At 44.6% G+C, this 24243-nt stretch overlaps 1 protein-coding gene across 3 annotated transcripts in view; it reads right to left on the bottom strand.

The window, feature by feature from the left end:
- Positions 1–24243, bottom strand: part of ARHGAP35 (Rho GTPase activating protein 35) — a 122396-nt gene that overhangs the window by 59001 nt on the left and 39152 nt on the right. For 2 of the 3 annotated variants that reach the window (XM_033845284.2, XM_033845283.2), the window contains 2 exons: positions 15351–19227; positions 3199–3343 (listed from right to left, as the gene is read on the bottom strand). In XM_033845284.2, coding sequence (XP_033701175.1) covers positions 3199–3343; positions 15351–19034 — 3829 coding nt within the window. In that variant the 5' untranslated portion in view covers positions 19035–19227. Of the gene's footprint in view, positions 1–3198; positions 3344–13223; positions 14430–15350; positions 19228–24243 lie in introns of those variants that run through there. The other variant, XM_033845285.2, reaches the window with a different exon arrangement.

The following is a 24243-nucleotide window of genomic DNA, read 5'->3' as shown; positions in this document are numbered from 1 at the left end:
ACAGTACTGCAGTAGTGCGCGTAGTAGGGAGGAGTTGAGACTGCGTCAGCATCTGGTAGGCAATGAGGAAGCAAGAAGAGGTTTATGGTGGAGGAAATGCCACGTAATCAGGATGGACTGAGAAGGAGGGTGACAGTGGGGCAGTGGAAATGAAGTGGAGGAGATAGAGCCAAGAGATGACAAAGGACAGCGACACACTTGGGCACGGATTAGATGAGTCAGAGAGGACCCTGAAGTTCCAAGCTTTTGGGTGTCAGGGTGAGCAGGGGTGCAATCTAACAGAGCTTTAAGAGAAGCAGCAGCTCAGGAGTGGCTGGTGGTGAACTGGGGGCAGGGTTGAAGAGGTCTTCGCACCTGAAAGGATTCATAGGTAGAAGAATACCTGTAGAAGCACAGGTAGAAGAGAGGCAGTGGACATAATAAAAAGCTAATCACAGGGCTTCCCTGGTGGTGCAGGGGTTGGGAGTCCGCCTGCCGATGCAGGGGACGAGGGTTCGTGCCCCGGTCCGGGAAGATCCCACATGCCGCGGAGCAGCTGGGCCCGTGAGCCATGGCCGCTGAGCCTGCACGTCCGGAGCCTGTGCTTCGCAGCGGGAGAGGCCGCAACCGTGAGAGGCCCGCATACCACAAAAAAAAAAAAAAAAAAAAAAAAGCTAATCACAGTCTAAGAGTCAGAGAAGCAAGGTGGGTATGGCAGATCAAGCCCACAGATGTGCTCAGCGAGAGGCATGCGGGTAAAATTCAGGCATTTGGTGCTACCACAGGTGAGCCAGTCAAAGAGCCCACTGAAAAGGGAAGCTCACCCTGACAGGAGAACCCTAACTAATCAATGAAGAAGGAATTAGGGTGATCACTGTCTCAGGGAAGAATCATCAATGCATGCTAAAACTAGTGGGTGAAAATATTAGGAGAAAACAGATACTTACACAGTCTGAAAGCATTTCCCTACAAAATACTTATTCATACAATGGGGGAAGAGTAGCTTTACAGTGGAGAAGCTTGGCAGACACCACTACCTTAATCAAGGGATCAAAGAGAAAATCTCCAGTGATGGGACAAACTGACAACACAAGCCAACTGGTCTGATGCACCGAGAAGGACACAGCCTCGCTTCCCTGCTGTTACTGCCACAAGTGCAAACATGAACCTAATCATGAAGAAACAGAAAAAAAAAAATCCAAGTTGAGGAACCTCCTACAAAATAACTGATCTGTATTTTTTTAAAATTATCAAGACCATGAAAAACAGATAAACTGAACTGTTCTAATTAAAGGAGACTAAAGAGACTCGATAATTAAATGTACCATTTAATGTTGTCTGAGATTAGCTCCTGGACCAAAAAAAATTTTGTCTTTTGCTATTAAAGGATGTTAATGTGACCAATGATGAAATGAAAACGTCTACAGATTAGATAGGTTAGTATTGGGTCAATGTTAATGTCTTAATTTTGATAACTGCATGGTGTTTATATAAAGGGAATGTTTTTAGTAAATACCCACTGAAGTATTTAGAAGTAAAGGTGCATCATATCTACAACTTCCAAACATTTCAGGAAAAAAGATACACACACACACACACACACACACGATACAGGGAATGTGGTAAAATGTTAACATTTAAGGAACCTGGGAATTGTAACTTTCAATTTCTTACAACTTAAAATTTTGGTAACTTTCCTATAAATCTGAAATCACTTCAAATTAAAGTTAGGGACCCCCCAAATGATATAAACTATCTCTCTGAAGTGAGAGAGAGGCTCGAGTCACTCAAACTTTCTTCCTGAAGATTTCCTCCTTGCCCAAGGCAGAGGTGCCAGGAAGAAACTGATATAAAACCAATGTCAAGAAGATGGACACTGACAAAAGGCTTTGGGTACAGATGGTCTAAACAAACTACAGATCTGCTATGATTATGCCAAGTGCTTGCTGTGATTCAATCCTGGTGTGCTACTGAGAAAACCCTGGAAATAACTCCAGAGTCTTTAGAGAGCTTCAATTTGAAACCCATTTCCCCTGATTTGGCACATCCTGAGTAAATATGAACACCACCACTCAGCCTAACATGACGCTGCTGAAATTAGTAGCCGAGCTTGGTAGGCTGTCCACACCACACAATACTTAATATCATTGCAGGTAATACCGGAATTAGAAAGAACACATAGGGAGGTTATAACCCCTACCTTGGTTTCAAATTAGTAGCAGCCTAGATCCTTGAGCTCACCTCTTCATGCTCAAGGGTCCACATAACCATGTGCCCACTATACCACCTCCTCAAAGCTCACCAGCTTTGAAAGTATCCAGGAGAAAATCAAGGGAAACAATGACATGGAACTGGAAGCTCCGGGGGTTACAAAAGAAATGCCAAGGATGGGAATTCCCTGGCAGTCCAGTGGTTAGGACTCTGAGCTTCCAGTGCCGGGGCCTGGGTTCAATCCCTGGTCAGGGAACTAAGATCCCACGAGCCATGTGGCATGGCCAAAAAGAAAAAAAAAAAAGAAAAGAAAAGAAAAAAATGTCAAGGAGACAGGTTATGGGAGCTCTAAATGAACAAAATAAATGTTTTAAACACAGGTAAAACTTTAACATTTCAAGAGCAATACAGAAAATCTTAAGACAGTCAGCCTTTGTGATAACACCAAGTTGCCAACAGAACTGAAATGCAGCTGCCTGACTAGATGATATCTAAGCATCTTAGCTGGTTTTTTATTGCAGGAAAAAATTTCTATCAATATATGAATTTCAGGCACCTGATCAACGGCCATCTTCACATTCCTTTTATTAAACCAAAATGTGTTAGTTTGGGTCCAGTACATTGGACATTTGGGTCCAGCACAGCGCTGAAGTCGCTGATAAATAAAACCCTTTCCCTGCTGGGAGACCTGTAGGGGACAAACAGGCTACACGCTATGACAGGGAGCTGCGGGACCACAGAAAAGGTATTCCAACCAGCCACAACTGCAGTCCTGACAACAGGACTGCTCCCACACACTGAAAGGCCTAACATATCCCGCACGACAGCCTCAAAACTACATGAAGATGGAGGATCCACAAGTCTGACAGCTGTCGGGATTACTCAGCTCCTTCCCAGAAAGCATCTCACGGAAACAAGAAATAATTCCAGAATCTCCAGATGGCTCAGCCCTCTAGAGAGCGTCCTGTAAACAGTGAAAGCTGTAATCGGCTCTGAGGCAACACTTACCTGTGGCTTCAATGTACTCAATACATCGCTCAATAAATACAGGAATCGGTTTCTCTGGAGTCACCACGGTTGTTAAGGGCACCCCAAAATAGTTACTCTCCCAGGTCGCCTTTGTGATGGATGGCCGGGGTTTGGGCTTTGGTTTCTGTCCAGGAAAGAGAAAAGAAAGCACAAAAACAAAGTGATTCTCAACATACAACTCCAACTTCAGTAAGGCTTCCAGAGGGGAACTCTCAGTGGTGTGGAAACTGTTAGAAAGATTCCAAGCAGGATAAAGAGACCCACTTACTCATCTCATTCATCCAAGTATCACACAAGATGCCGGCAAGTTGCCACATAGTCACACCTTGGGTGTGAAACTGCATTATCAGAACAAAGGTGTTTATAAGAAGCAGGCCATGTTTATTTAATAACAATGAGATGACTGTCCAACATCCTTTATCAGGGGTACAATGGAGTAAACAGGAAACTTTCCAAACATTCCATACAGATAACAGATACTATACACTCAAGGATGGCTAAAATCTTTTCAAAAGATTAAAAAAGTGGAATTGAGGGCTTCCCTGGTGGCGCAGTGGTTGAGAGTCCGCCTGCTGATGCAGGGTACGCGGGTTTGTGCCCCGGTCTGGGAGGATCCCACATGCCACGGAGCGACTGGGCCCATGAGCCATGGCCGTTGAGCTTGCGCGTCCGGAGCCTGTGCTCCGCAACGGGAGAGGCCACAACAGTGAGAGGCCCGTGTACCACAAAAAAAAAAAAAAAAAAAAAAAAAAAAAAGTGGAATTGAAAACTAATAATTTCCTCCTTCGAGAAAAGAGAGCATGCATTCTGCTGAAAGCCCAAGAGAAGAATTCCCTTTTGATACATCAGCCTGGGGTTAATTCCCAATGGCTTCTGCATTAGGAAAGGGTAAAACCAACTAATCAGACATGACAAATAGGATAATTCTTTGTCTTTTCCTTCCCAGCAGTCACCTTCCTCATGTAGTAGGAGTAGCAGCAGTAGCAACAACTACTTGAGAGCTGCTACGTACCAAGCCAAGTCCCAGCTACTATTTCTATTAAACCGTATGGCATTCCATTTTACCAAGGAAAAATGTCTCACATGACACAACTAACAAGTGACAGTGCCGGGATTCAAACCCAGGAGGGTCTGTCTCCAAAGCCCACGCTCATATACATTATTGAGATATTTTGCTCCAAAATTATTCAATCCTTTTATTTTGAAGATCACATGAGGAGGAAAAAATGCTCTAAACCAATGGTAAATTTCCTAAAGCTACAGAAATACACCTAAAATTTGGGGCTTTTGTTAAAATATCATCTAAAGAGGAGGATAACCAAATAGAATCAAGGTAAATGGACCCAGGTGTATCTCCAGCAACTCAGTTTCATTTGCAAGTTAATGAGACTAATTTAGAAGGGCAGGTTTATTTACAAATATGCCCAACTTAAAACTTAAAAGTATTTAGGGATCTCTGCATAAAATCCACTAAAGAGGACAGCTAACTAGCTTCTAGGTCAGGGTCAACCATTCCCTTTCCTTATCCTGCTCACCCTCATTCCTTCTGGTACCCCCTTTATATGAGAACAAATCACTTCCTGTTTAGTCTGAAATTCGCTGAGGACTTCCTGTGCAAACAAGTGGCAAAAAAAAAAAAAAACAGCTGAGAATAAACTGTACATGAAAGAAGGAACGAGGCCATGTCTGGACTGCTGGCTGACACCATCTGAAATGACAACCCAAAGGCAAAGATGATCCAGTCCTCACGCAGCCCGCTAACTGATCTGGTATGGAGGACTGTAATGCAATGTGAATGGATCCCAAGGTCCCAGAGAAGCACACGCACTCCACAAAGCCTGTCACTGCAATATGCCTGCTCCTGGTAAAACCAGTGACACAGCCTCTCAGGCTGCAGGGAGTGGCTGCTGCTCTCTCCCCTGTATAGACTGCCTGAGGCAAACAGGCTCTGATTTCACACTTTTTACCAAAGAAGTATGGAAAAGCAAATTAATGATTTATCTTTACACGAAATAATTTAACCAATCTAGACTCTCCCTAGCATCTTCTACTTAGATGAAGTACAACATAAAGATTTAAGCTTTCAAATCTAACAGACCTGGTTTGAATCCTGACTGAGAAGTTCTGTGACTTTGGTCAAGTAATTTAGCACCTTGGGGACAGTACCTTCCTCACGAGGTGGTCCTGAGGGTGAAATGATATGATGTACTGGAAGTGGCTCAGTGCCTAGAGCGCAGTAGTTGCCCAACAATGTAAGAAGGGCTGAGTGTTTTCCATTGTTACACACTGTAGCAACCAGTAACAATGCATCAGGTGAGGCTCTCCCTTAAAAATGCCGTACCATTTAAACTGTTAGCTGAAGAATCTGAACACACAAGGAAGACCATCCGGATTTAAGCGACATTCTTTTGGCCAACCCCAACCAGGCAGCAATTGCCAGTCAAAACTAACATAACAATAGCACTGTTCTTCAATAAAACCTTGAAGCTTCCAAATAAACTGCTGTTATAGAATAAAAAAAAATGGGAACTTTAAGAGAGCTGCCAGGAAGCTACTTCCAATCACTATAATGCCTTCTGACCGTAGTTCTAGTAAACAGACAATAAATTTTAATCTCATACTTCTTCCACCCTCTCAATACTAGAGCAAGATGATGAGGTGTGTTCTAACAGTCTAAGTTAGCTAGAAAATTTAGCCTCCATCAACTGAATACTTACTAAGCACCGGATCCTTGCTTAAATCCTTTTTTTTTTTTTTTTTTTTTTTTGCGGTACACGGGCCTCTCACTGTTGTGGCCTCTCCCATTGCGGAGCACAGGCTCCGGACGCGCAGGCTCAGCGGCCACGGCTCACAGGCCCAGCCGCTCCGCGGCACGTGGGATCTTCCCGGACCGGGGCACGAACCCGTGTCCCCTGCATCGGCAGGCAGACTCTCAACCACTGAGCCACCAGGGAAGCCCTGCTTAAATTCTTTATATGTATTATTTCATTCCAGATTCACAAAAGATCTGTAGATATGGGTGTTAAAACTTCATTTTACAGATGAAGAAGCGGAATCCCAGAAAAATTCAGTTACTTGCCCAAGTCAGTTCTGACTACAAAACCTGCGTTCTAAACCACTATGGTTCACTACCTTCCTCTGAAAGTTCTTGGGATATGCGGAATAAATAAATGGATGATTAAATAAATGATTAAGGGTACACTGACAATCTGAAGAACTTCTAAAGGTAATAAAGACTCACATAAAATACCAGGGATCTGTAAGCTGGGCAAGGGAAGAATGGGGCGTGATGACAGCTATTTCAAATAGCTACAGGACTATCTCATGAAAAGAGAGCAGATGACTTTGTATAGTCATGTTGGGAGAGATAAGAGGAAAACAAAGAGGCAGTTTTGGCCAGAGGAATTTAAAAAACAAAAAAACCCCAGCTGTTTAAGAAGGAAAGGACTGCTCTGTAAGTATTCGAAGCAGAGGCTGCAACCTACCTGCCATACTCATTGTCAAGGGGATTCTGCTGTCAGGTGGAAGGCTAAATTAGAGAGCTGCTCTTTTTTTTTAAAGGTAACTTAAAAATATATTTATTTATTTTTGCCTGCGTTGGGTCTTCGTCGCTGCGCGTGGGCTTTCTCTAGTTGCGGCGAGCAGGGGATGCTCTTCGTTGGGGTACGCAGGCTTCTCACTGCGATGGCTTCTCTTGCTGCGGAGCACGGGTTCTAGGCGCGCAGGGGGGCTTCAGTAGTTGTGGCGCACAGGCTTAGCTGCTCTGCGGCATGTGGGATCTTCCCAGACCAGGGCGCGAACCCGTGTCCCCTGCATTGGCAGGCGGATTCTTAACCACTGCGCCACCAGGGAAGTCCCAGAGAGCTGCTCTTATCCCTCTCACCTCAAAGAGTCTAATAAGATCTAACCTAGTTCAGCACTTCAACTTACAAAGCAGAGAGTAAGCTTTGGCAACGGCATCAACTCCCGTTGTTGACCGACATGGATATTCATTCTCATTCTCTCTAAGATTTAAACAAACTCTGCTTTACAGAATGTCAAAATACTTCCTTGAAATAACTGAAGGCTCTCTAGGGTGTCACAAAATCAGGCAGGGATTCTTGCACAACTAATTCTAAACCTTTCTAGGAAGGAAATCAGACTTTGTGGTGCATGCCAAGAATTGGACCGGACTGTTGACATAACAAGCAACACCTCAGGCATCTGAAGGGTTACTGGGCACATGTCAAGATGGAAATGCCATTCTTCTGAGTGGCCTGCCAGATGTCTCAGTCCCAGGTCAGATATGTGTCACTCATTAGGGAGTCAGTGGAGCACCCTCAGCAGCAGGTCCTTGGAGAGAAGAAAATAACACCATCCAACATCTCTCTTCTTTTAGGCTCACTCATTAGCAGGCTGAACTGAAAAAAGCATCTAGCCAGAGGAAACCAAGCCCTGAGCACAAACTACACATCTGCAGGTCTAAGTTTAGAGTCTGACTGGGTCCAAAATGGAAAATAATAGTGATTAATCACGAGTGGCCATGTGCTAGACACACTGTGCTAGGTGCTCTGCACAGGTATCTGAAACCTCACAACCACCCTTCGAGGTAAGGGTTATTAACCCCATTTTACAGATGAGAGAACAAAGGCTCAGACAGATTCACACCCAGCACTGAGAGAGCCAGGATTCAGAGGCCAGTGACATACGAATGTCAAAGCCCCACGTTCCTTCCCCTACACGAACTATCTCCATGATGAAACACACCGCTGACAGAAACAAGGGACTGGGTCAGCTCAAATCATCTTCACCTTGTCCTTTGGATAGATATTTTTTGAATAAATAACATAGTCCATTGTTCTTTACTTCACAGTTTCCTTAAAAACATGCCTGATTCTTCGTCTTGATACTAACCAGGTGGCAGAGGAAACAAAGAAATAAACTAATAGCTTATGCCAGTGTTGCACTGGGGAGAAATGGTGATTGGAATTTGCCTCTGGCCTCTTGGCCTTTCTGAAACAAGAACAGAGCATAAAGGGGAAACTCCTGCTTATGGGACAGTACGCCCACCCCAAAGCTCCTCCAAGTCCACGGGGCAAGAAAATGATTAGAATGCCAGCCAAAGAATAATAACAGCCAAGAGAAGAAGCCCTTCTATCAGCCTGTAAAATGACTGGGTTCCAGAGCCTGATGTGCAATTGACACTCAATACATTTCTTGAACAAAAACAGTTTCCAGTAATGTACAAGGCCAATGTTTCTTTATATTTTTTTCAAGTTTAGCTGAGATGATGACTATCTCTGTGGGTACCAGAGTATTTTTTTTGTCTTCTAACATTGTTCTGCTCTTACTAGGATGTGAGGTGAGGCTCAGAACGTCATGTTCATACTGACAGTAGTATATCACAGACTCCGTTTTAAAAAACAGATGAGGTCATGAATTCCCTGTATCACTCTGTGAGCACTGAACAAGGGATAGTCATCTACATACACATATGACCATTTTCCTAACGGGCTAAGTTTCCAGTGTGCAGGAATCTAGGCATTTTTCCTTTTTAATGAATTATACCCAAGGTCACCTAACAGACTAGCAGCAGAGCTAATACTAAAGTCATCTCTCGCCCTCAGTGAACTTACAATCTAATGGGTATTAGAGAAGATGTATGTCTACAGCAAGCAAAGGTGATCTAGATATCCGATAAAAACCAACTGAGTCACAAAGAAAAAAGAAGTCTCCCACAGCCTCAATGGAGAGGTCAGCCACTCTTTCTGGATAAAGAATATTCTATCTTCTATGGAAACAGCAGGTACAGCTATTCAGTGATCCTCAACTGCCAACTTCAAATATTCTCACCCCGTCTCCATAGATACCCTTATCCACGTCAAATTACTTATCCAGATTTTAGGGTCAGAAAACGCGGTCACTGGAGGTGTACCACCTAGCACAGCCTTTTAAATGCTTGGTAACATACCTAATACAGCAAATAAAAAACAGAATCCAGTCTGCGTTTCTGTTTTTCAGGAGGAATGCCATATACAGGATGTAGTCTGCAACAGGGACGGTGTCCTCTGAGTGGGGCAATTCTCCCTCTTGAGAGTGAAACCGATACCAGCAAAGCCCCAGAGGGTCACACACGTGGTCTGCCAAGTTGTGTAGTGGCACACCCTGAACTAACTGTAACTGGTAGGAATCTTAGAAAAAACAAAAGATTCCATAAACTACATTACTCTAGGTTTCCCCCAAAGTGTTTTCTTGCATTCTATATTCAACATTACAGCTTTCTGATTGGTGATGATTCCCTCGTATTTCCAACACAGCTTCAAAAGGACCTTTTCAATTAAGTTACTCGCTCATGCCCCACATGTATTCTTGGCTGACTGGTGCTCCCCCTTCTGGCTCTGAAAAAATCTAAGCCCAAGTTCAAGAGAAAACCTGGGGACGGATCTGTTCTGACTGGCAAAGTCTATTATGAAAGCACAAATGCTTAGCCTTGTCTCCTTCAAGCTGGCAGTCAGTACTATGACCCGGCCACTCTCCCACTTGGAGCATCTTTATTTAGGGATGAACCAGGAAGTAGCACGAAGTCTCCTAGCATCCCTAACCCTCCCTCTGGCGCGGTGGGAAAAGAAGGGCATGTCATCCCCTCATAGGCACCAAATAAATAGAGACCATAGCTTTTTGCCCTATAAAGGCATGAATCTGGGTCAATCCCTGTTGCCTTCTCAGGCTGAATGGCCAATGCAGTAGGGGGCTAAGCAGGGAGGAGGGTCCACTAGTTCCAGGAAGTGTTTATAAACATTCCTGCCTGGTTCGACACCCACTGAATCTGGACTTTCCAGAGCTGTGGGGGTCAGTTTTCACCTGCTAGCCTCCTCTCAAATACTGTATAAAAAGCATTCAGAAGGCCTTTCTCTATGGAAGTAGAGGTGATCCCTGATTCGAGCTGAAATAATCTGAGTTCCTACAAAGATATTTCAGTATCACTAGGTGGTAGAGGAGAACAAGTTGGCCCAGTGAAGATCAGAGCAATTCTCTGTTCTTTGAAAAACAGATTTGGGTTGACTATTGTAATTTTTTTTTCTTTTTTAAAAGAACAGGTGTGCTCTAAGCTAAAGCAGATAGTTAAAGATAGCCTATTTTTGTCACCAAAAACAAACTACAGCAGTTCTTCGGGCTTAAAATAAACTGAGAACCGAGTGACACCAGTTCAAAACAATTTCTCAAAGTTCCAGTTGCTATTTCAGTGTCTCCATGCCTTTTTTGTCCTCTACTCAAGTAGACACTGAAGCGAGAAACAAACAGCACTATGCTGTTCTTAGGGGGCAGTGTGGGGAAATAGATGTTGTTAGATAATAAGCAAAGTCCTTTGTCTAAAATGAACAAATTGACTGGACTGACTGAGTACTCCAACTGTGTGGGCCTGGCTATGGAATAGTACCATCTTTCCTGGAGAAGGGACTCTAAAAACCCACTGGAAGCAGAAGTCAGAAGACTGGGGTTCCAAAATCTCAACTTCCACTCAGTAACTACACTAATTTGGGGGCACTGAGACTCAGTCTCCTCATCTCTAAAACCAGGATTTTAAAAAATCACTTCCTTAAGATTGTTAAGAGAAATAGATGAAAAATTGATGTGAAAATGCCTAGTACTGTACCTGGCATACAGTAGGTATTCAGTAAATGTAGGAAAGTACAAAGTCTTTCACATGGGATCCGTAGTCCTCTGTTATTCTGCCCAGTTCTCCCTCACCCTCTACAGTAGCCGCTCTAGGTCTCTTTCAAGTCTTAGCACATGCCACATTTTTTTCAGCTCCAAGTTCCACACTGTTTTCTCAAAAGCTCGACCCAGGAAGCCTCCATCTTCACTGACTTTGCCTGCTTCATCCTTTCAGTCTCAGCTTTATATATCATTTCCTCTGGGAGCTTTCCCAGATATCCTAGGTGAGGGTAAAACTCCTTGCTATACAATTCCTTAGCACCCTGCACCTCCACTCTGGCAACATTCAAAATGCACGTAAATACATGTATAAAATCTATCATTCTCTGTTACGGTAAACTAGATGGACGCAACTACCGCACATATGATACTTAGCACACCACCAGGCATACAAGTGCTCAGGAAATGCCCGTGCGAGGAGTTGAATGTTTCCTTCCTAAAAGAATGAATGAACATGTGCTTTGGAGCAAGAGTACTTCTTTTAAAAGATAAAATTCTTTCGGGATGCAGAAAATCCAAGGTCAAGTCAGCGCCCCTACCCCACTTTTAAGACCAAGGTATTTATCTGGACTTAGAGCTCATGGGGCAGGGCTTAGCCTTTTCTGAAGCACACACTGAGAGTCTTTCCCGAGCAGGTTACAAAGAGCTCATATTTCATACCATTTCACCTTGTCAAAATGCAACATCCCTCCCTGTGGAGCGAGCAGTCCAATTCCCCAGCTGGTTTTTATTCACACTAGAAACTTTAACTCCGTTCTAGGCCTCACAAAATGAGAGCTGTGTCCACACAAAGCCACAACAACCAGCCAATTCACTGAATCCAATGAAATAAGCCAATTCACTGAGGGGGGGGCGGGGGGGGGACACAAACTGTCAAACTGGTTACTTGGTGCCTTATAGACCAAACAATGCGTGATTGAATTGGTTTGCTTTTCAATAGGTTGTCTTGTCATGTGGTAGCTGGAGTGAGTGAAAGATTTTCTTTATCATTCCGTTTTTGTCTTTTTTTTAAAAAACCCCACAAAACAAGAGCACGTCAGATAGAAGGGTAAAATAGCCGGTAACGTCTCCTCTAAATCTGTGGCCAAGCACAACGAATTCAGCAGTTTGAGCTTGCCCGAACAGCACATTGTGTGCAGCAAGGCACCCCAGCCTGTTTTTTGGCTTTAAAATAAGACCCTGCTGGTCCTGATCTCATCTTTGCAAACGCATGGCACTGGGAGACAGAGACCATGTGCAACGACAACTCTTTACAGACAAAGCATCTATTCATGGACCCCACTGAAGTGCAAGCGTAGATTTTCAATTTCATTCAGCTGAGTGCGGAAGGCTCCCACTATGAGGGTGGGTTACTAAATGGTTCAGCTGGGAAAAGGACCCAGAATGAGAGTCAGCTGCTTTACAGTTTGCACTTTCATGAGCAGAAATGAAAGCCATTCCCTCACTCTAACTCCAGTTTTACAGTAAGGAGCTAATCTAGCATATGAGCCAAGGGCACTGAGCAATTTCTCTTTCTCCACATCACACAGGTACCCAGAGCACAGCTTTTTTGGTTGTTGTTAGGGCTGTCGCTAGGGTAAGGGCGGAGGAAGCAGCCAAGTAACACACAGGGTTAAAACTTATACAAAAGGGAGGGACAATGTTGGTCCCTCAAGCTCTCAGCGAGACCAGACCAGTTTTCTCGCATCCTTGAATACAACATGCATATTTTCACCTTCAAGCCTTTCCCTACCTCACACCACTTCTTCAATTCTACTCATTCTTCAAGGTCAAGTTAAATAATAGTAACTAATGCTTATCCAGCACGCACTATGCTCAGTGTCTTACAGGCACAATCTCATCCCATCTCCCACACCGTATGAGAAAGGTGCTAAGTCCGCCCCTTTTGCAGAAGGGACGCGGAGAGGTGAATCAAGTGCCCGAAGGCCCAGTAAGGAAGAGGAGGAACTGGGTTTTGACTTAGGCCCCCTGATTCCCAGAGCTCCTGATCACCACACACTGCACTACCTTAACCACCCCCAGCACAGGATGTCTGCTCTGCCCCACACAGACCCCCTCCCCTCCCCCTCTTAGGCAGACCACCTATTTTCCGAAGCTGTGTAGGTCTTGCTGCCTCAACTGGGTGCTAAGGTCTGGGCAGGACGGGTCTGTGCCATTTCCCCAGTGGTGTGTGGCATGCAGGAGGAACTAAGTGTGTTTCCCATTACCAAATGGCTCTCCCCTCACTTCAAATAAATACTGTACTGCTTTGTCATGCCAATAAAAATCAAAGGCCAAATCCCCCACGTAGGGGCTGGCTTGGCATTCTCTGCCCCATGGTACCTTGCTTTCCCAGTAAACAAGCGTCAGTCTGATTTCTTAACGGCAGCAAATTTTAATAGGAGGTTTGCTCCAACCAGGAACAGAATGAAAACTTTGCTTATCTCTGCACTAGGATGACAAAGCAGCTACGCTCATTTTAAGGCACCATTTTCCAAGGCAGGAAAAGACAATTTCACCTTTTACTCACTCTTTCCAAAGGATACTCCTAAATGACTTCTGGCACGCTATTGCTCCTGGGCCAGAGGTATCATTTTTATTTGACTAGGAGAGGTGTGGCCCACGTAACCAAGACAGACGGGAAGCCGACCACTTCTTGCGTGCTGACCCGGCAACCCGGCGCGAGGCAGCTCCGGATTAGGAGGCACTCATTGCCGGCGTGGAGGCGGCCATCCCAGAGGCTCACGGCAACCAGCTGCTCCCTGCTGAGCTTACTCTTTAAAGCACAGCTTGTCTGGGAGTGTGTTTTAAAAGCTTTATTTCCAACAGTATTAAAAATGTAGCGTGAAGTCAGAAAACCCGTTATGATTCGCAATGTGGTATTATGCCACCTTCCTAATTCCCAGGTGTGCAGACACCTCCACACTCAAAAAGACTGTCAGCGTTTAGATACGCTGTGCTAGCAACAGTCTTCACTGGGAGTGGAGGAGGAAGAGAAGAAAGCCAAAATGTTCAAAATGTTTGGATTCCAGTACCATCAACAGGAGAGCTCTGCGGAAATACTGGCAGGCTGGTCAGGCTACTTTCTGGCTTCCTAATAAGAACTGCTTTCCACTGGTCTGCCCGCTAACTTGGAGAACAAAATACTGCAGGCGGATAAAGGTATAGAAATGTAAACGCAAACCACAGGGAGAGCAAACAGAAGAATGCCTATGACATTTACTGATATACAGCTCAGAACGGCAGGGGAACAGAACACACAACGATACTGCCCTGCCCTTTCTGAAATTCTATAGGTAGGAAAATTCTGGAAGCTCTGGCCAGTGGTGATTAAGAAGCATGCTGTATGCTGTCAGGGAACACAAAGTGAATAGGTCTTCCCTGTGAGGGCCATGGCACCATGTTCCTCCGTCTCCATTAACCGATATGAGCTGCAGAACCGGCCTCCAGATAATACACAATGCTGGGGGCGGGCCCGCACCTAACAGAGTCAGTTGACAGGGTTCTGTTGTGGTGTCTCACCAAGATGTCTTTCTCTGAAAAACAAAAGGTATTTCCCTTACTCTAAATGGGGAAAAAATAAAGTTGAGAAATACCTTTTCTATCTCAAAGCCTAAGCCCAAGAGGACAGGGCACACTGCCCTGCACAGTGCAATTCCACGCAAGATAAAGAGACTTCATTTGCTCCTACATTTGGGGCTGTTTCCTCTACATCCGACAGCAGGCCTGACGTTCCTAACACACATGGTTTACTTTTTCCTTCTTTTCCCCTTCCTGCCCCACTTGTGGTTCCTAAATCAAATCCGAAGCTCTCACTGATAGCAGCAGCAACTCACTCAAGGAGCTGGAGGGCACTCCAATTTTACAAACACGGGACAGGTTTATAACTCAAAGAGACAAGATTATTTTTCATTTAGGTACTTGAAGACCCTTCACTGATTTATGTGTGCAAATAAAATAACCATCTAATTTTCCCTAATCTAAAATGCAGCAACCTTTACAGATCAGCAAGGGGGAAAAGGAGCATTTAAGAGATGTACGGATGAAATGTTTGCTTCTCAGTCAAAGACTGAGGACTGTGATTCTGGGTTCTGCTGTTTAAGTGAAGAAAGGCCAAGCACACTGTCACCGGCCTGGCTGTTTGTCAGGACACTGACAAGTTCTGCATGATCTGCTCATTTTGGTAATTGCCTAACTATTGTTTTGGACAAAGACAACTCGGGCTATCTATCCCAAGCCCTCACCCCTTGAGAGCTACCAGTAGTAGCTATCTGAGACACTGCTTAGTTTTTAATGCTAAGTCAAAGAGTAAAGACACACACACACACACCACACACACACAGGGCAGTTTTTTACCAGAGTAAGCTGTCCTTGAAAATCTTCATCATCATCAATGAACTCTTACCAAGGCACTGTGCAAGCCACTCCTATAACTCACTCCTAAACTTGGGTCTTACCTTAGTGTTCCTTCTTAGACTGCGAAGAATATTCCTCCTCCTTGGGTCTTCATCTGTCTCATATGGAATGACGGCGCTGTCCCCTTTGTAACCCTGGGATGCCTGATCCTCCTCTTTTTTTCGGATGGGCCCAAGCTCATCATCGCTCCCCACGGTGAAGCTGGTTCGATAACTAGCAAACCTCCCCAGCCGGCTGCATCTCGTCCTGTACAGCACTGGCTTGCTCACGATGGATACCTTGCGTCCTCGCTCTAGAGAACTAGTGTCCATTTCGCTGTCGGAACCATTCCCACTGCCATTGGACTGGGCTTTGTTGATATTCCGAATGGTGATGATTTTGCCTTGGGTGCTGTCGTGGGGCACTGAGTATATGTTTTCTTCTTCATTCCTTGGCTTGACCACAGCATCCATGGGTTCGGCATAATCAGAAGGATCGAACCCATCTGGAGGTAGCCAGGTGCTAGAAGACACAGACTTCCTCTGTCCATCTCTATGGCCTTGGTCTAAATAAGACAGATCCCCCTTTGTAATTTCAAAATGGACAGGAGGCTTTGGTTTGACTGGCGGAGGTACTTTGTTGTTCAGTTTACTCTCAAAATTGCTCATGATGAAAGACAGCCCGTCATTTCCCTCCAGTTCCATAGAGAGCTTAGAATGGTCTTTGGACAGAGAGGGCAGTGATGTGTCTTCTCGAAACAGGGTATAAGAAGTGGGCTCGATATCTTCTTCAGAATCCTGCAGGTTTGAGTTGCAGAGCGGAGAGCCTGCCCGGGGGGAGTTAAACACCTCTTCTGTGGTGCTGCAGGCCTCGGCAGCATTGTCGTACATATGAGTAGCCTCGATTATGTTCTTTTTGTCCACCACATCTTTAAAAAATGGGTGGAAGATCTCAAGTTTATGCTGGGGTTGGCTACACGGGATACTTGTGAACTTTCCGTCAATTTCTTGAGCAATCTCCTCCCCCTCAGTCAGCTGTTCCCGACTTAAGTCATTATCCAGGACATCTATAGCGCCGTCAGTGAGTGCAACCAGCTGGATGGGGATAATATCCTGCACTTCACAAAGAAAGGCACGTAACATAGCCAAGGAGGCCTTACGTTTGGCTGAATAGAAAACAATGTACCCATGGACCAATCGGCTTTTTCTGATGCTAAATGAGGAATGGTATGAAAGAAGAGACAGTTCAATGCGCTTCTTGTGTAGTCCGATTGGTAGTTCAAGTAAAACAGAGTTGTTGCTTCCGCAATGGGAAGACTTACAGGTTTGGGACTGAAGGACAGGAAAGAGTATGTCGTCTGCACTAAAAGGATCTCCACACATCAGACACATGACAATTCGCAGGTCAACATCAGCCAGATCTTTGATGCTAGCCGTAGAACTGACCAGGTTTAAGTTACGCTTGGAGTCCAGAAGTCCTTTCAAAACTTGACTGATTTGCTTTTCGTTAATGTTGCGTCCGTAACCAATGCCAGCGGAAGCAGGGTCGAGAAAGACACACTGAAGTTTGCTAGCAATCTGCTGACCTTGCTGTATTAAGCTATGCAGGGTCTCTCCACTGGTGTCTCCTCTTTTGTTAACCAAAATTAAGGTCAGAGGGAGATGGACTAAATGATTATCTCGCCTGCCAAGTGTGGACTCTCTGCTCTTCTCTATACTCTCCACCACATAGGATAGAGACTCCTTTGAATTGTAAAGGCAGAGACAACCATGGGGCTGAAACGTTGGTGTTTGGAAAGAGTTCACAGGAAGCCTGACATTCCCTTCTATTGGCCTCAGGGAGAGCTCATACATTTTACCATCTATTACATACTTATCATCATTTGTACAAAGAGCTCGAATCTCATTGGCCAACTCTCGTGCAAGGCCATCCTTGCCCAAGATCACCAAGTTGATTCTATCAATGTTGGGGTCAGAAAGTGAATTTTTCTGATTCCGGTCAGATGGTCGGATGAACCGAGAACTAATCAAGTGCTCGATCTTAGCATCCACACAGGCGGGGCAGCTAGGGCATGTTTCCTTTGTTGGGTGGTACACAAAATGAATGTGCTTCAGAATAAGGGCATCACGCTCCGCTTGGAGCTTCTGTAGTGCCTTAAATCGCTGTTCCTCCCCCAGAACATCCTGAATGACACCCATCTTCTCCTTGCTGGGCTTAGCATCCAGCTCCAGCTCATAAAACAATTCCGAATATTCCAAAAGCAGCTCCTGAAACTCTTCCTTTGCTTTGTCTATAATTTGCTTTTGGTGTTTGCCATAAATATCCAAGTATACAGATTCTTCTAGCCACTGATAGAAATCTTCATTCATAATAAAACTGCGGGCCTCTTCCCAAGGCTTTCCAGGAGTTATGAAAGGAGAGGTCTCCAGGTTTTCTTTGAATGCCCTTCTCATCTCAGCTCTTTTCCTCTCGTTCCGCAGCTTCTCTAAGTGGGCCTCGTACAGCTGCTCCGCAGGGACGGTATCCATTAAGTCAAAGGGAATCCGCTCGTTCTCGATGTTGTCAATGTGGCTGGTGGCATCCCACGGTGTCTCTTCAAGCACAACAAACCACTTCAAGAATTCTGGCTTGGTCTCCAGGAGCTTTTTGGCTTTTATGCAGCTTAGGTGGTCTATTTCATCTAGATTGGGTATAAGAGCTTCAAAAGCTAGCGGGAGGGCTGCCAGGTACAGCTTCCTCCTGCGCTCAATATGCTCATGCTTGAGGCGATGGATGTGCTGGAGAAATAGCTTCTTGGCTTTCTGAGTCCCTTCCAGGTAGACATAGTCCTGGTACTCTGGAGAGGCCTGCATCTTTCGGCTGACACTCAACCAATTCTCATTGTGGTTTTTCACAATGCGACTCACCAGCCACTCATACTTGTCTTTTGCTGTAGCTATCTGCTGACTCTGCTGCTTGAGAGCTTCAAAATAAGGAATGATTTTCGTCTTTCCCCGACTTTTATCAATGAGTTGCACTAAGGTGCTGAAAGCTAAGTCCACATTTACATTGGATCTTGCTGAGGTCTCCACAACCTGGAGGTTCTTTTTGCTTAAGGCAAAAGTATGTGCATCTCTAATGTACCGCTCCACACCCTCATCACACTTAGTCAGGACCACCACTATGGGCTTTTTTGTTTTTGCAAGCTGATTGTAGAGATTAGAGACAAACTTGAGCTGGTCATCAAAGTTCCTATTCATGCCCCTGCTAACATCAATACCAAGAAGAAAACCATCAATTAGCAGCTTTCCATCTGGCATTTGTTTCTGCTCAAAGTCCTGCTCCAGCCCCAGCTGGTCAGTGCAAAAGTACATGAGTTTTTCAGCTGATGCGAGCTTGGTTGCAGCAGCTCTCTTGATATAGGGCTGCAGGGCCGTGCTCCGGTGAGGTTGAAAAGTCTGATCATCAATGAATTCAGTCTGCTCCACAACGTGCATCTTACATTCCACACAGTCCTCCAGGGAACGGCTAACTTCTCCCCAGTAGAGAAAGTGGTCATTATTGACCACTCGCCCACCAAAGTCACTGGTGCTGAGGACAGAGGTATGGTCCAAGTGAAACTCGTCAGCACTCGGGCGCACAAAGCGGTTGCACAAACAAGACTTCCCAATGCCGCACTGGCCCTTCTCCTTCTCCGTCCCAGACAATCCCACCACACTGATGTTGTAGGTGGGAATGCGGACATCTTGCTTTCTTGCCATCATCATCGTCGACACATCCTGCCACAATCAGCTACTTCCAAGATCAGATTAGTGTTTTCCAGTGGACCCAATGGCTTCCCCACATTATCAGTGGGGGCCGGCTGCCCACGAAGCAAAAGTGTCAGATCTCATCGTGCTTGTATACCAGTACGAGGTTAGTTTTTGCCACTTCTCATCACCAAATAGCCAACATTTCTTCCTAGGTGGGGGAGGAAAAAAGAAAACCAATCAGCATCATAATTTTGAAAACAATTTTAATCACCAAACAATAGGAAAAATCAATTTTATTGTTCAACAAATAATCATAGTGAACATCAAATGTACGAGGCCTTAAGTTGGGTAAAGACATAAGAGCAAATAAGACTGACACCTGGACTTCCCTGGTGGCGCAGTGGTTTAGAATCTGCCTGCCAATGCAGGGGACACAGGTTCAAGCCCTGGTCCTGGTCCGGGAAGATCCCACATGCCGCGGAGCAACTAAGCCCACGTACTGCAACTACTGAGCCCACCTGCTGCAACTACTGAAGCCCACATGCCTAGAGCCCATGCTCCGCAACAAGAGAAGCCACCGCGATGAGAAGGCCGCGTACCGCAACGAAGAGTAGCCCCTGTTCGCCGCAACTACAGAAAGCCTGAGCACAGCAACGAAGACCCAATGCAGCCAAAAATAAAAAAATAAATAAAAACGAGAATCTGCCAACAGCAAAGAATGTAAGAAGTGGTGAAATAACCAAAGCATTTGCACTAAAGGCAATCTACAAAGCAAGGCAGTTTACAATTATTCAAAAAAAAAAAAAAAGACTGACATCTGTGTACCCTCAGAGGTACAATGTCATCTAATGGAGGAAGACACATAAGTAAGCAGTGTGCTAAGGGCTAAAACAAGGGCTTGCAAGCTCCTTGTTAAAATGGCTGATTCCAGGGCTAGGGCAGGGTTGGTACAATATGAGCCTGGAACATCTTATTATACAAGAAAGGAAGGAAGTGCCTGAAAAAATGATAGGGTACCTCACAAGGACACAGGAGCCAGTTTGAAGGGGCACCCACTGGTCAAATCTGGGACACTCTGAACATCAAAAGAATACAGTAATAGTACAGTAATGAATTACAATCCACTGCAAAAGTAGGAACTTGAGTTCATAATCCTGGATCAGACAAGAATCATCACTCGATGCTGATGGGGGGGGGGGAGTTTTGATGAGGAGCAGGATCTTGTGCAGAAATGAGGTCTCCTGAGAGACTACTTATTAGCTGCAAATGGAAGAAGGAAAACAAACACTAATTACACAGTGGAGATACTGGGCAGCACTTTGAGTAATGAAAATTATCACCACCAAAGAGCCAGAAGGACATCACAGGTCTCCAGATGTGATGCCCCAGGAGGATACAACATCACTGTGCAGTATGATGGCCTAGAATGCACTACCTCAACCTAATCACAAGGAAACATCAGACAAACACAAAATGAGCAAGATTCTATTATGGCCGGGGGCCGGGCAGGTGGGGGCGCGGGGGTGTGTGTGCATTTCTGTACTTAAAAAAAAAAAAATCAGTGTCATAATAGACAGAGAATGGCTTTGTAAATAAATATTCCAGATTAAAGGAGGCTACAGAGACATCCTAACTAAATGCCATTATCTGACCCTAGACTGAATTCTGTATGGGGCGGGGGTGGAGGGGCAGGAGGAGGAAGGCTATTCAGAACATCATTAGATCAATTAATAACATTGGACTATGAATGGAATTAGATAAAATTATTCTATCAGTGTAAATTTATGAAGTTTATAACTATCATGTGAGAGAAAAGCCCTACTCTTAGGAAATACACACTGAAGTATTCAGAGGGAAAAGACCATAATGTATGTGACTGGTCCAAAAAAAAATCACGCCTACATATTGAGAGAGACTAAGAATGCAAACAAGGTAAAATATTAACAACAGGTGAATCTGGGTAAAATGTACAGGATATTCCTTTGTGCTATTTTAATTTCTGCAACTTCTCTAAGTTTGTAATTATTTCCAAATAAAAGGTTTTTTTGTTTTTTTGAAGGGTATGAATATGGGTGGTTCCCTGACGAGAACATAAGCCCTGTGAGGATAAGGCCTACCCCTGCCTTCGTCACTCTGTGTCCTCAAGCTACGAGAACATGTTTGACACAAATATTTACTGAAGGAATGAACAGATGAATGACTATTAGAGCTTATTAAAGGGCCCCCAAACCCAGCCTTTTAGATTTAGGAAAGTCTTGCTGGAGGAAGTTCCATCTCAGGCGAGACCTAAAGTAGAGGGGCTGAAAGGTTGCAGACTCCTCTCTCTCCAGAAAAGGGCATTCATTCCCCATGGGAGAACCAGCTGAACTTAAGTGTGTATGGGGAGGAGATGGGTGAGATGCATTAGCAAGTAGGCAGGGACCAGATTAAGCCACTTTCAAAGAGCTTCGATTCTTCCCCAAAGGCTATGGGGAGTCACAGACTGTGGCTGTGAAGTGGCACCTTAAAGGACCTAAAGTTTGAATAGCTGAAGTCATAAAATGTTATGATGATGTCTTACAAAGTCTTTAGCAGCTTTCCAGCTGAAATAAGTAAAATATGTAGTCTCTGGCTGCCGCTACATAAATGTTCTTCTGGTTGCTACAGTTTATGCTGCACTGCAGTCTACTTCCACACGTAAATATAACTGTGCAATTGCTGAAGCTGTAGCCAAATGAACAGTCTCCCGAGACACTCCAAAGAGAATTTAAAATAAACAGCAATTTTCTTTTGAATCTCATTTATGCTTGGTAGGAACCCAGCATTTCCACAACCTTCATATTTTTCTGCGAGCCTATCTCACAAGAGGTGCCACAGGAAGTCAGACCACGACACGTTATTCTGACTGATACAAGGGGGCAACAAATGGGAGAGCACAACTGTCCCCTATGATGATAACCCTGAAAGGTCAAAGACCTTTCCCAAAAATCCGTGTCTTCCTTTGATAACCCAGAAAGCCAAACCCTCTATGGAGACAAAATGTGGCTAGATGGTATGTAAAAATTGTTTGACCATTTCTCAAAAGAGAAATCCCAATGCCTGTAAGTAATCGCCTCCAGATAACCTACTGGCATGCTCCTATAGAAGCCAAGCTCCAGACTTCAGGAGGAGCAAGAGGGACAGCTATGGGAAAGAGAAGAAAACCCCAACCTTCCCCATCCCCCATTTCCCTAGGTGATTGCGTACATAAGTAAAATTATAAGACGCTTATGAACATCTAAAGCATGTTTACACACATCCTCTGAAATACCTGAAAAGGAAAGATTTATATGAAATCAAAGTGCTTTTTGCACATTATTCTGTAGTACACATATACAATATTTTTTTAATTTATTAATTTGTTTATTATTTATTTTTGGCTGTGTTGGGTCTTGGTTGCTGCGCGCGGGCTTCCTTTAGTTGCGGCCAGCGGGGGCTACTCTTCGTTGCGATGCGTGGGCTTCTCATTGCGATGGCTTCTCTTGTTGCGGAGCACAGGCTCTAGGTGCACGGGCTTCAGTAGTTGTGGCATGCGGGCTTCAGTAGTTGTGGCTCACGGGCTCTAGAGTGCAGGCTCAGTAGTTGTGGCACACGGGTTCAGTTGCTCCACAGCATGTGGGATCTTCCCGGACCAGGACTCGAACCTGTGTTCCCTGCATTGGCAGGCGGATTCTTAACCTCTGCACCATCAGGGAAGTCCCTACAATTTTTGTTTTAATGAGGTTTTAACAGAGTCTCAGGTAGGAATGCTGATGAAGGTTTAAGGAAGTCAAGGGTGCTCACCTAACAGAGCCCTTCTCTATCATTCCTCATCCCAGCGTCTGGCAGGAGCCAAGGCCACCCACTTGACCAATCTTGAAATGCAACTTGGTGACACAGGTCCTACTTCAAGCAACTGCTGCATGCAGCTGGCAAATCATCCCACTTATCCTCTGTAAAGCGGGCTGAATAATCTACCTCTTCACAGAAATCTCAGGAAAACAAAACCCCAACCTGCTCTTAAACCTCAAGAAATAAAGATGTTGGTTTAATTTTGAACTAAACTAAAATGCATAGTCCATTCAACACCTTGTTCCTTACAATTTTTTTTTAGGCAGGATATTCTATTTAGTCCATTCAAATCAATGTCTCAGTTATCTGAAGGATGCTACAGAAAAGAAAACACTCTCGACTCTCAAGAATGGAGCAACTGATATTTTAAACCCAGAATGCTGCTGGCTGAGCTAAAAAAGCTACAAAAATGAGAATTAAGTGGCATGGGAGTGGTTAATTTTTGGACACCTGGTAACTTCCCACTTGTTAGAAACCTAACAGTTTCCCTGGTATAAGTACACTCTTCTTACACGTCTGTCTTTGATGTCTAGATAATGCAGTTTTACTAGCTCCTCAATTGGACTGAATTACATGGTAAACAAAGACTGTTATAAATCTAAAAAGTCTCAAGCACTTGGTTTAAAGGAAATAACCTTAAGTGCCTGGTCACAAACACGTTCAACTTTTCTAAGAGGCGGGTAAAAAAATTAGCTGAGTCACTAAATTTAATGATCTGAAGGCCACAAAGAAAGAGAAAGTAGAAGACAGGGCATGTCCAAGACTTCGCAATGTCTTCAGAGTGTAAATCTGATGGGAACTGGTGTTCTTAGTGGGCAACTAAGCTACTCAAACAGCAAAATCTGAACACCCATTCTAATAATTTGCCAATACTAATCCTTTTAAAACTGAAGAGTTACAACAGAGGAGGAAAAAAGTATTCTTTAAAACAGTAACTCCGGGCTTCCCTGGTGGCACAGTGGTTGGGAGTCCGCCTGCCAATGCAGGGGACACAGGGGTTCGAGCCCTGGCCTGGGAGGATCCCACATGCTGCAGAGCAACTAAGTCCATGCGCCACAGCTGCTGCGCCTGCGCTCTAGAGCTCACGTGCCACAACTACTGAGACCTCGTGCCACAACTACTGAAGCCCACGCTCCTGGAGCCCGTGGTCCACAACAGGGGAGGCCACTGCAGTGAGAAGCCCGCGCACCACAACGACGAGTGGCCCCCGCTCGCCGCAACCAGAGAAAGCCCGTGCACAGCAGCGAAGACCCAGCGCAGCCAAAAAATTTAAAAAATAATTAATTAAAAAAAAAACAGTAACTCCTTTTATCTTTAAGCTTTACTGAGCTACTTGTATTAGAAAAATAAAAACACAGAACCTAACATTTAGCTT

The sequence above is a fragment of the Tursiops truncatus genome, chromosome 19 (assembly GCF_011762595.2).
Source record: "Tursiops truncatus isolate mTurTru1 chromosome 19, mTurTru1.mat.Y, whole genome shotgun sequence".
In the NCBI taxonomy this organism is placed as follows: Eukaryota; Metazoa; Chordata; class Mammalia; order Artiodactyla; family Delphinidae; genus Tursiops; species Tursiops truncatus.
Note: the sequence above shows the minus strand (reverse complement) of the source record. Positions and strands in the feature narration are given on the sequence as shown.